Source organism: Bicyclus anynana, chromosome 7 (assembly GCF_947172395.1).
Source record: "Bicyclus anynana chromosome 7, ilBicAnyn1.1, whole genome shotgun sequence".
In the NCBI taxonomy this organism is placed as follows: Eukaryota; Metazoa; Arthropoda; class Insecta; order Lepidoptera; family Nymphalidae; genus Bicyclus; species Bicyclus anynana.
Window position 1 is genome coordinate 879,368 of NC_069089.1, and position 14,076 is coordinate 893,443.

The 14,076-nt window shown below is 36.5% G+C and overlaps 1 protein-coding gene across 1 annotated transcript in view; it reads left to right on the forward strand.

Moving 5' to 3' along the window:
• LOC112045070 (putative uncharacterized protein DDB_G0286901) overlaps positions 1–14,076 on the forward strand; it is a 177,346-nt gene that overhangs the window by 121,423 nt on the left and 41,847 nt on the right. Inside the window, exons 3-4 of the mRNA XM_052882735.1 lie at positions 5,388–5,485; positions 13,900–14,060. Coding sequence (XP_052738695.1) covers positions 5,388–5,485; positions 13,900–14,060 — 259 coding nt within the window. The remainder of the gene's footprint in view (positions 1–5,387; positions 5,486–13,899; positions 14,061–14,076) is intronic.

A 14,076-nucleotide genomic window follows, 5' to 3' on the forward strand; every position in this document is an offset into this window, starting at 1 on the left:
GAAGAGTTGAGACACAATCCTCAGGATATCTTAAAGGAATTATCAATAAATAGCGAAGGCCATAATTGGCTTAATTGAAATAATTGGCTACCGTTCTTAACTACCTATGGTAGGAGCATAAACGGACGAACGTTCACCCTTCCTGAAATGAAGTACATCTAACTATCGCAGGCTACCTACTGTACCAACTGTAAAAGAGCACAATATCTCCATATAAAATTCTGTGAACATGCGAAATATTTGCAAGCGTGCGAGTGATTCCAATTTATTACCGCTGCATTCTGCGACCTTGGTCGGTCGGTCGATCCCACACATACCTTCAGCCATAAATGAATATTTTATAGCCATTCGGCACCTTTAGGTTTTACGCCCACGTATTGATTGCATACCGATTATCTGATCGCAACAACTTTGAATAAATTCAAATACTGTTTGTTTCGTGTTATCGTAGCTAACATATTTTTTTAATGGTGTATCCATATGACCATGGCATGCGGGTTGATCAGCGCCTTACTCGCGCCGATGTCACCGCCCTGAGGCATTTCATAATCTAGCTTGTGGGTATGGGTATATCGCCATTCGTTAGTCGGGGATGATGATGATGATGAGCCATGGATTAAGAGCCGTGATAGCCCAGTGGATATGACCTCTGCCTCCGATTCTGGAGGGTGCGGGTTTGAGACCGGTCCGGGGCTTGCACCTCCAACTTTTCAGTTGTGTGCATTTTAAGAAATTAAATATCATGTGTCTCAAACTGTGAAGGAAAAAAAACGTGAGAAAATTTTCTCAATTATCTACGTGTATGAATCTAGGGTTGGATGTACTCTTCTGTAATAAGATCCCCAAAACAGTTACGGACTTACCTAATAAGTTCAAGCAATGTGTTACAAAACATTTTCTAAGTGGAGGGCACACAATTGGTAAATTCCTTAATGATAAAGAGGATTGGATCTGCTTTCATATTCACACAGAACAGTTGGGTATATGATTCTTTCAAAGTCGCTACGATCACTGAGTTTATAACTGTGCGTGGTGGGTCTGAGCCCCAAATTTCCGGAGACACTTTAAAGTAAGTTGATAATGACTTCATCATCATTATCAGGCTGATAACAACAATTTTCCCTTCACAACGACCATTAGCCTTTTCACTTGATCTATTCAAAAGTCTTCACTCTCCATCTCTACTCGTAAGTAAAATTTGCAAAAAAACTTCCTTTGCCAAATTCCTCGCAAAGAGAATTTCCAACAAGGAAAGTCCCCGTATGTAGGTTAGCTGCAGGCAACTACCCGCACTTCGTTATCCTCGCTAGATGAGGACCTCTTTTGAATCTTGTACGCGATAAGCTATATCACTGTAGATTTTCCGCCATCTCGAATTTAAGTTCAGTTAAAACGTGAATTATGGTACAATACTTTATAATAGTTTATCGAATTATTTATTAAATATGTAGTTATTAAATAGCTGTCTTTCACAAGGTGTTACATACCATAAACATAATAACAAATCAGCCAAATTCAAATAGTCGTACACGCATTCCACTTCTAACAACAAAAAAGAAAAATGTAATTTTCAAATCCAAATATCAAGAATATCGCTCAAAGTTTACTGCTTAACCCTGTAAATATCGATCTGTAAATACCGATATAAAAAATAATGTTTTTCTGTGCCACATGGACTGGACTTGCACGGTGAATACATGGAATGCTAAAATATTCGTCTCTTTAGAGATTCTTTTAGTGGTTTCCGAGAATAGCGACAAACAAACCAGAATGAATAGTATCTGTGACTAGCTGACGCCGCGCGGTTTCACCCGCGTGGTTCCTGCCCCCGTATGAATATGGGGATAATATATAGAATATAGCCTTCCTCGATAAATGGGCTATCTAATACTGAAAGAATTTTTAAAATCGGACCAGTAGTTCCTGAGATTAGCGCGTTCAAACAAACAAACCATTCAATTCATTCAATAATCAGGCACAATATGACAGATATTATAAAATTTAAACTGACTTACTAAAATAATGGGAAACTATTATGTTATGAATTTTAGTATAATCCTAAACCAGGAAATGCCACCAGAAGCGCTTTATTTGCGGAAGCACAAGCGTTGTTAGCAATTAACACGCACAATTTGTGTCCGACAACACACATCTTGTTTGAGTGGACGCGCCGCCATGTAAGTCGATCTGTTTGACCGATTTGCCGACCGATTTACCGATTTATGTGCAGACCGATTAGCTTGAGAAAAGCAAATAATTTTGTACCTACATACTCCGTAGTAATAAAATACTCTCAACTAATATCGAAAAGATGACGTCATTTATTTACGGGGATTTTGTTTGTTTATTGGTATCTTATACAGCAAATGCTTGCACATTCTGTGTTAATTGTAAACAGCGGAAAATAGCAACGCCAATTTTTTAGAATCGCGTTTTCTTGGAAATTAAGAGGCTTGTTCAAAATTTCATCCTTTTCATATTGTTGGGGTTTTATTTTCTAGCCCCAATAGGTGTTATACGAATATAATATATAAATTATAAATAAAGTGGACGTACCTATATTTTCCTCAATTAAAACATTCACAGGAGTCGTCAAAACTGGAGAAAATTAAAAAAAAAATACGCATATACCTAGAAATGCACAGTTGGCACAGAAAACACATGAACAAGTACAAAACGTTTCATATAGCTACACAACACAATCACAAAACATCAAGAGTCGTCAACATTTTAAAATAAATTAGTAGGTATTTTATGAAAACGCTGTCGTATACATCTCGAGGCACAACACACAGGTACTCGTAGGTACAAACCCATCACATATCATAAGTTTTAGCTTGAAAAAGTATATTATAAAATAAATGACTTTTATGTACCGAAAAACAATAAATCCGCCTCTCTACTTATGTTAAGTTAATTTACTTATACTTTGTACTTCACAACACCCTCACAGTTTTCCATTTGTAATAATTATGACATTTTATCTATGACATGTATTAAATATTATAATGGAAATGCTATATAAATAAATGAATCATACGAGTGTCATCATAATTATGTCATGAGTTGTCAACATTTGGAAAAATTTAGTAATCTCATGAAACCGCTGTCGCATACAATTTGAGGCACATCATCTGTTTGGCGCATCGCCAAAACATCCCGGTCCGCAGTGCCTGCATTGTAATCACAATTTATGGAGCCGACGCCGGCCCCGGGCGAGCGGCGCAGGATATGAGTTCCGATGGCTGGAACACGGATAACTTAATGAAAGTGCACCACACTAATTGGTTTGCACCAACGCGTTCACGACTCCTGCATTTGTGTTTCTGGTCACTGTTTTAAGTTTCAATAGTAGTTTCTGCTACATTGATTGTCCGCTAGATGTAAGGTCAAGGTCTTGTTTTTTACTTTTCCCGAACCCTTTAAGATGAAGCTGCCCTCAGAGAAACGTTCCATCCTCCCTAATCTAGCACTCGGGCTTGTCTCTGGAAGAGCTTCTGCACTAAATATTTTAAAAAGGCGATGAACAAAAAAGCTCTTACAAAGTTTGACCTTGGCTATTTTCCATGTCACGTTTCGAACCCTTTTCGTTCAACCTGACTTTTCTAAAGTGCCTGTAAATGGCTTGTGAACCAGGCCTAATTGAAATTAATATTGATTTTGACATTGATTTTGACTCGCTCTAACCTCTTCCCACTCCCTTGCACTGCTGTTGTTCCTACATCAAAATGTAGGTACAATTAGAAAAAAAGCTATTTTACAACTTAAACTATCGTGAACATATTAAATTTATTATGAAACACGACCAAAACTCACGTAATACAAGGTCAGAGTAAGTCCGATTAGTTTCGAACCCATTAGGGGCCCATAGTCATGAGTTGGTTCTAACAACGCAGCATGATCCGAACAAATATCATAATACTTCATCATAATACTTCATTATATGGCAATAGCATTTTTCATATGGCACCTCTAATTTACAACAAATTACCAGCAAAATTAGCTGATAGAAATTAAGGTGTTCTTTATTTAAAATTAAAATTAAACCGTTTTTTTAACAAAGAACTATTGTTAAAAAAACGGTATTACACTATCAAAGACTATTTAACTGACAAACAATAATAATTAACGTATAACGGACATAATAATAAATTAATAATTTTAACATCATAGTCATTAAGTAAATTTCAATAATTATAGTGTATTATAGACAATGTAATTTAGTTATAAGATTATTTTTAAATTTGCATGCTATTTTGTAGCAAATTGTATGCCAACATTTATATCAAGATCTGTATTTAACAATTTGCAAATAAAGAATTGTGAATTATGAATTATTATGAATTATGAAATATAATAATAAATTTTATAGACAACAGCTTATAACATACACTTAAAGAACTTAACTTAAACATACTTAAACCAGTAAGTAAAACCTTTTTGTCTATGATATTTCCTATGATAGTTAAGTCATTATTAGAACCTTTCCATCCTAAGCCTCAGCAAAAACTATGAACTACTTATATGATCGTTATACGAGTAGTGCATCAACACGGCCAGTGTTAGACACTTACGGGGTACAATTAGTTTGCAGTCTAGTATTTAAGTTAGGTCTCAGTTCGCTCCTACAAACTTCTAACTTTAATGCTTAACTCGGTTTAGTTCAAGCTGATAACATGTCTGTTGTCTAGAGGAGCTTCGATACTTTGGATACCCACTATATTGTTAGGAGATATTCGAGTACGTGTAATCTTAAGTGTCAATGAAACTTTACATTGTTAACTTAATTTTTATTGATCTACCTACTACAATACAATTGTTATTGATTTTTTCCGTCACCAGACTGAGTATTTATACTGACAGAAAAGAAGATAGAATCTCATAGACACTGGAAGAACGAGGCGAGGAGATATTCTAATATCTATACTAATATTATAAATGCGAAAGTAAGTTTGTCTATCTGGCTAAACGGGTACCTTTTTACGGCTAACCAATCAAGATAAATTTTGGCATAATGGTAAATGGGACCTTAGAGCAAAAATAGGGTACTTTTTGATCCTAAAATAAAAATACAATGGGCTGAAATAGGGGTTGAAAGTTTGTATGGAAAGTCCTTCATTTTTAGAGTTACAGTTTTAAAATTTTGTTTATAAATCATGAAATAAATATGAAATATAACATGATTCAAGAATTTTTAAAATTCAACCCCTAAAATGGAGAAATAGGGGTTGAAAGTTTACATTGATTTCCACGCGGACGAAGTTGCGGGCGTCCGCTAGTAGTCAAAATTATACAGTTAACTGACTCCAAATCCAAGTTTTTATAGAATAAATAATTAGATAATTAGCTTGAAAACATGAAAATAAAATGAATGTCATTGTCGGCAGGTGACATAGAAGACTGCATAGTGACGCCTGCGTACCAGGGGCAGTTCACGCCGCTGCCCGAGGCACTCTGCGACTGCATCATGGACCTCACGTCGCAGGTAACATAAGTACTGCATAGTGACGCCTGCGTACCAGGGGCAGTTCACGCCGCTGCCCGAGGCACTCTGCGACTGCATCATGGACCTCACGTCGCAGGTAACATAAGTACTGCATAGTGACGCCTGCGTACCAGGGGCAGTTCACGCCGCTGCCCGAGGCGCTCTGCGACTGCATCATGGACCTCACGTCGCAGGTAACATAAGTACTGCATAGTGACGCCTGCGTACCAGGGGCAGTTCACGCCGCTGCCCGAGGCGCTCTGCGACTGCATCATGGACCTCACGTCGCAGGTAACATAAGTACTGCATAGTGACGCCTGCGTACCAGGGGCAGTTCACGCCGCTGCCCGAGGCGCTCTGCGACTGCATCATGGACCTCACGTCGCAGGTAACATAAGTACTGCATAGTGACGCCTGCGTACCAGGGGCAGTTCACGCCGCTGCCCGAGGCGCTCTGCGACTGCATCATGGACCTCACGTCGCAGGTAACATAAGTACTGCATAGTGACGCCTGCGTACCAGGGGCAGTTCACGCCGCTGCCCGAGGCGCTCTGCGACTGCATCATGGACCTCACGTCGCAGGTAACATAAGTACTGCATAGTGACGCCTGCGTACCAGGGGCAGTTCACGCCGCTGCCCGAGGCGCTCTGCGACTGCATCATGGACCTCACGTCGCAGGTAACATAAGTACTGCATAGTGACGCCTGCGTACCAGGGGCAGTTCACGCCGCTCCCCGAGGCGCTCTGCGACTGCATCATGGACCTCACGTCGCAGGTAACATAAGTACTGCATAGTGACGCCTGCGTACCAGGGGCAGTTCACGCCGCTCCCCGAGGCGCTCTGCGACTGCATCATGGACCTCACGTCGCAGGTAACATAAGTACTGCATAGTGACGCCTGCGTACCAGGGGCAGTTCACGCCGCTGCCCGAGGCGCTCTGCGACTGCATCATGGACCTCACGTCGCAGGTAACATAAGTACTGCATAGTGACGCCTGCGTACCAGGGGCAGTTCACGCCGCTGCCCGAGGCGCTCTGCGACTGCATCATGGACCTCACGTCGCAGTTAACATAAGTACTGCATAGTGACGCTTGCGTACCAGGGGCAGTTCACGCACGCACAATTTTATAATTTTATTTGATAACTAGTCGAAAACTTAAAATTAAAAACTTGAGATTTACAAACGCGCCTAGCTAAAGCGCTTTATCTATGTTCTGTGAGCCCACCCGATGTTAAGTGGTAATCCATCACCTATAAACAGAGCAACACTTCACAGAACACAATAAACTAGTGCTACAAAGAGACGCCCTGTGATTATTAATCTAACTCCAGCGAAATGCCTCATGTGCCTGTAAATGCGATGGATGCTTTCTATCTATTTACTTCTCTGCGTCTGGCAAGTTCGTTGGGACACTCCCATGATATGTGGGCGACGAGGGGAAAGACTACACGGGTGTGAAATCGTGCATGCGGAGAATTGAGGTGCATCAGTCGTGGGTTTTTCATTCATCGCTACACGCCTCCCGGCCCGCTCCCGCATCGCGAATGTTACGTACGAAGTTTCCAAGCTATACGACTTACAATAATATTAATTGATAAAGAGGATGCTGTCATGTAGGTATCATAAACCACAAAGGTCAAAAAACGTGTTTAGATTGAATACAGTAAAAAAAATTGCAATAAATTTAAACTTTTTATCTTTGGTTGTTTAATCAAAGCTTTTTATTGTCCAGCTTATCTGCAGATTCATAAACGAGTTTTGCGTATGCAAATTAGACTTAAAAGTATTAAGCGAAATCATTAAGGCACAGCTATAATGATAGATATAGGTACATTATATACATTTAAACTAGTGAAAAAACGGTTACTTTGTCATGTATTATAGCAGCTCTGCAAACTTGAGTTTTCATTGCTGCAAAACATACGTGCTTCTGAACAAGCAAAGACAACGATTCTGTGCCTTATCTCTTATTGTGCAAGATATATTTATTAAAATGTAAGAGTAACAGACAGTACCCTACCCTTAGTGACTGCATGCCCTTTTTAAACCCTAAAAAAGAAAGGGTGTTTAGCTCAGCATATGCCGTGCGCTGATTTTCAGCTGAGACCGTGTGACCAATCTAATAGGTATCTCACCAAAAAAAAAAAACAAAATCAGATGAAATTCTGTCTGAATATCGTCTACCGTTACGCATGAAATCTAAATGTCGCATCTTCAGTTCTTAATGAAAATCTAAATGTATAACCAAGCAGTATGTCTATTAGTTAACAAAATCGGTTTAAATTAAATTAAACAGTCAGACATACTAATATATTCACAGCCAATGGTTATTTCATTGCACTTTTTAGTGTGAATATAAATCAGTATGTGGGGCTTAAATGACCAAACATTAATGCAACGGTTATAGAGGATGACCTCACGGCTTCATTATTTGGGGATGGTAGGTGAAAAAAAACGATTGATCGCGTATGGTGCAAGTTGTACATAAATATTTGCCAATTTAAAATCTTTTTAATTTATTAAAAAAAAAATTATACCGCGCTTAATCAATATTAGCTTCCATATAACCTTCCCTGGATTTTCTTCATTTAAATAAGGAAAATACGTACTCAAATCAATAGTGCTATTCTGTAACGTTGGTTTCACAGCTTCTCGACAGTCTAAACTCGTCTCCATCTCTCTCTTTCTAACAAAATACTATAAATAAAAAGAGATTGAGACGAATTCCAAGCTCACTCTGGATTTGTTGAATATATTCTTACATAATATTAGCGTTACAGATGAGTAGCTACTAAGTACCTAAGTCTGTTTACGTTTATCTTCAGAATAATACTGAATAGATTTGTGACGTGTCGTTGGCGCAAAAGGCGTTAGAATTTTGAGTTTAAGTGTTTTCCCGTCTACAACCCTTAACTTAAAGTCAAACGTCGTTGGAGTTACAAGTGAGCTCATGCCTCGAAAAGCCCGTTAAGCTGTCAGACCCAAAACCCAATCATTGCTATTATCAGCTTATAATGATCAAATCGCTAACTGTGATGTTTGGAATAAACCCTACAAAAGGCGTACGTCCTGCAGTTCCATCGGTTGATAATGATGATGATGAATGATCGTAAACATTATAATCTTGAGCCAGCCAATCCGTATCGTAAGTAGAATGGTGGCAAAGAGTCCTATATGGAGAGAAATCAAGCCCTGGTTAAAATAGTGGTGAACTTAAAATTGTACCACAGCCTAAAATATGCGGCGGGGCAGGTTGGCATACTGGAAACCGGAATGGTATTTTTATTTCACATTTCATGGCCAACCGTCATCATTCCGGTATTAGGCGCGCATCTGAGTCGGTATGCAAAAATCCTGTTATAAATATCGCTGCACCCAAAAATAACAGAAATTATTCAATACGAAAAGCTCTTAATAACGGGTTTCTTTTCGCGTTATTTGGGCCGTAAGGTTTTATGAGCGTTTTGAATCCTCTGTAAGTAATATTACTTCGAATAAAGTTAACATAGCATGAATTGATATAGTTAATGTGTTCAAATAAAGTATAATCAATATTTAATTCTCAAAAATTAAGCCTTGTCAGCTAAAACTGAAGCGCGAAAACACCTTTAAAAAAATTATTAAATTTGTTTTGTGTTTCTGTAAATAACATAAGTACATTTTTTTTATTTCAATTTAAAAAAAACGCAGTGTTGGTCGACCCCTACCAGGTGGACTGACGACATCTAACGACCTCAAAATATTGGCATGTCATTAAAAGCAGCCTTAAGTGGCCGGACAACCAGTAGGCAAACAAACTTTTATTAAATGACCATCTCAAAAGTCTGACCACAACACGTTCAAGCTTATTAATAATCTGCTTATCTTGTATATTTCAAATCTAAACATGTAGATTTATGTTTGGATTTAGTTATAGTTATTACTGATTAGATGGGTTCAGCTCTATCTAATATTGCCTATTAAACCTGTTACTGTACTGTAATTCAATTCAAGTCCTTGAATTTCACAACAAAAGCCGATACCCGGGGCTATAACTTTAAACAGCGATACGATTACTGAATTATCATTTTATAATAAACAATTTAGCCCAACATTCCAGTGTATAATTTTAGTAAATTTGTCAAACGACGTTAGGTCTCTTACCCACTCGTAGATTGCGGTTATATTAACTGTGGTTGGATATTTCCCGATGCATCGAAGTTGCTTCAAATTTTATCAATGGCATAAGAAAAATTTTGCACCTTTCCAATCGGACGTGGTGTAATTTTTTGTTGAACTTTTATTTGTAAATTTAGCAACGTATTTATATTAATTATGTTATTATTTAATACACAATATGTAAGTTGTTATCTAACTTACAATTCAGAGTAGTAGTTTTTCAGTAACTAATTGAATTTTATTTTATTTTTTTACGGTCCATTTTTGCAACAAAGTACCATTGCAAGCAAGAGCACCATTAACTTTTGAAGAAATTAAGTAAATAATTTATAAAATGTTCTAAAATAGAGAAACTAGCGATCAACGATGATTTTAATTTACAGAATTTACTGTTCAGGGTTATTTGTTTTAGTAGCAGCTTTAACGCAATCAATCAATCAATCAAATCAATCAAAATGTATGTATTGCGAATTCAGGTTACAGTCAAATCTTATTGAAATAAATACCAAATTCTGGCACAGCTTGCAATACCATTTATAAATATAAAAAAACACATAACATTATAAATACTGAAATATCGTCCGTAAAAGTATCGAGCGTGTCCAAGCCCTAAACCCTTTCGCAACTGCGTCGCTCGCAATCTTCAACAATAGAATGTCGCCGTCCGCAGGTCTCACTCCAAATACCAAATGTGGGCTGGAAATTTGAACCGGATAATGAGGCGTTTAGATCACACGATTTGTATATTGAATTGGAATTATCTTAACAAGGAAATGGCGGCGTGGAAAGTTTATGCAACTTTGTTGACGGTGATCGACCGTAATAATGTGTTTGAAGGTGAGGTCGCCCGCGGGTTTGTTTGCCGTTTCACTGTTTTGTTTATGCTGGAAATAAAATAATGTGTTTTTAAATAAACCGTACTTCATAATACACAGACTTACACGTCACTAACAACATCGTGACCATCTAATGATCGCTTTACGGTCAAGCCAAATAGGTAATGTCGTGCAAGTTAATTTTGTTTTTTTTTTGTAAAAAATACTTTTCGAATTGAGAGCAGTTACAATTATCAGCATGTTTATTGCCTGACAACACAGCTATTAGTATCAATAGCATCTGATATTATTATGTAGTAGACTTAGACAAATAACCTACCCTAACTATAGACCCGCACCACCTAACAGTTATTTACTCCAACTGTAAGCCACTTCTGAAGCTTAGCCATATACATATACAATTGTATATAATATGTATTCTGTGGCTAAGCTAATTTGACACGCACACAAGTAGCGATGCGTCAAGGGCTCCCATTTCGGGGCTCATAAAACGGCTTACGAATCCTGCGACTACACAATATCTATGTGTTACAAATTTATGGTAGTTAACTTAAATATTATAATCCTCAGTACGGCAATGCGCATTAGATCTAAGTAAGCTAAACTACTAAGTCTGTCATACCCACTTGATTCTTTAAAAATTTATGATGTTTCTAAAATAATAAATTAAAGAATGGAAAATATATTTGTAAGATATTAGTCATTAACATTATTAATTATCGTGACGAAGACGTTCATTAGCGACACGTAACCGACACGACACTTATATTTCGTGCACATTATAAAAGTTCCCAATAAATTAACGCTTACACGGGCGGCTTGGCAGAGCGGAGTAAATCACAACCGGTTTGTCACTAACTCGCAGATTTTATACTGTAAGAGACAGACGTAGAAATCCATACATACTTACAATGTGAGTTAGTTTGTTTAGTAAGTACTCCAGAAACGATTTTAATTTTTTTTTCACTAGACATATCATAAAAGCTACATTATCAGTGAGTACCGTAGTTTATATTTCATCCCCATATTCCCACGATAACGGAAACTATGTGAATAAGACCGCGGAAAGCGGCTAGTTATTTTATAAGTGCATGTAAGAAGATTCCTATGTAATCCAATAAAATATGTTTCACACCCGAGCCGTTAGTGTAAAGTTGATCTCCGATAAGTTACCGTGTCAAGTAAGGTTTATGGTTTAATTAATTGATATAAATGAACTAGGCACTTGTTAAACCAGCTATATTGCCAGAACAAAATTACAAGTCGCTAAGAGTCATCTTTAAGTTTTATGCGCCTGTCTTAAAAATGTTTATTTTGAAAAGGAACACGCAATCTAAATAAAATCAAATTTTGTCTTTATAAACATTAACATACATACTCGACCTCGTTAACGATATTGGTTGGAAACAGAACTTTTTTCTTTTAATTCACATCAGTAAAATTTTGAGAATTGCGAGTCCTGTTTTCAATACAAAAAGAATTTCGAGAGGGATTGCTAAGAGTGGATCAACACTAATTTACAAAATAGAAAATAACAAAAAACTTAAAAGAATAACAATAGTAAGATCTATTAAATTAAGGTAAAGTTCTAGATCGTCCAAACTAAATATAAATAAAGATAATGCAGATATGCACGTTACTAAACCTGAATAACTTTGTTGACGAATTTTGTTAAAGGGCTAATGAACAATAAAAACCCTAAAACACATCATACAACTGTCTCTCAAACTACAAATAAGGCGGACAATTTAGGACTAGTCCCGGTCTTGTATCGATTAAATATGCAATCGATATACGCCTATCTACCTTTCTCTGGAATTCGCGGCGACTTTATCGCAAGATGAGATTAGCTTTTGATTATAGCGACTAATTGCATTAATTAATTATTAGCACGTACGTTATCCTGCCTTGTTCGGTTTTCTGACAAATTAAAGACAAAATATAGCTAATTTTTTCATGTCACTTATAAAATTGTATTTCGGCACATTGTCTTCTACTATTACTAAAACTTTTGACATCGAGTGTTATTGAATAAAATTACCAAAAATTATAATTTGTTTATTTTCATCATAGATATAATAATTGAGTGTGAACATAATATATAACGATATAAATAAATTATGTAGTTAAGCATAACAAAGACTGGTAAAATTCATTTTGTATTTGATGTAAGAATAAAGGTTATGCCCGAATTCCATTCACGGGAGTCCAGGATCGGAGATTATATTATAAAATAGACGTGTACAAATATCAGGAGTATTTCTAGAGTACGTACGTATCATCTAATCAGTTTAAAGATAAAATATATTGCAAAAATCTTAACAAACTGATATTTGATCATGATTTAAAATTGAGACCCCAAACTGACACTAACGACTAAATAATAAAATCTTATCACTGTTACCATCTATATGAAACAAAATATGACGAAAGTGTCAACTTAATTAACACCTGACCATTTATTTCACACTCAGGAAACTAATTTACATGTTACGGATGTGATAGTTATCTGAAAATCGAGTTAAAATTCAAATACTATCGAAGGTCGTAGGACATGCCGATGTCGAAGGAGATCTAGATAATGCTGTGTTGATTGATGAATATGCGCATTAAACTGGAGTGGATTTCTTAAAATAACACGTTGAAATCGAGATACAGTGATAACAGATAAAATACCCGCTGTCAGATTTAAGAACTATTTATGGCGCCTGTAAAAATAAAACGATTTATCATCCATGTTATAAATGCTAAGTGCCCGTGTCTATTTGTTACCCTTTCAAGGCTTTAAAGATCGTGATTAAAATGTGACTTAGATATGTGTATTTATCTTTCATGTTTAATTGAATTGTATTTATGCATACTTATTAATATACCTCATTATTCTTAATTTATAAATTAGTAACTTTTAATAATAAAAATATAAACTGTTGTTTATATTTAAAAATATAAACTGGTGTTTGACGGGCTCACATTTAATACTTTTAATTATAAAGATTTTATCAGTTCGTTTTGTACCAGTGGGTTTTAAGATTTGTCAAGATAGCCTTTGACAACTGTTCTGTTTCTTCTGTGTATGTAATTATAATATTTCCCTAAAGTTTTATAATTTAAACTTATACGAAACTAACACATATTAGTAGATTACTAGTATCCACTCTATTTATATAATACCATGACAAAATATTTATAAAAACGTTAGCTTCAGCGTTGTCTATTTTCTTTGTTTATAAACGTTAAGATTTAGACTACGGTTTTCTTCAAATTAAAGTGAACCTAATGACAATTATTTAAAGTTCACTTTACTTTGAAGACAATTGAGGTTTTAATCTTAATCCACGTTTATTAATGGCTGAAATATGTTCTGTGGTATCTACAATCAGTTCTACAATTAACAAAATGTGTCTGTTATCTTTACAGGGTCAATCCGCAACACTAGAAAGTATAAGAACGTCGCTGTCATCGAAATTCCCCTCGATGCAGACCCCTTCGCAAGAGGTCGTGTACGACACCCTCGCACAACTGATGCAGGAGCGGAAAATCTACCAGACCTCCAGAGGATTCTTCATCGTGACCCCCGAGTAAGAGATATTGAGT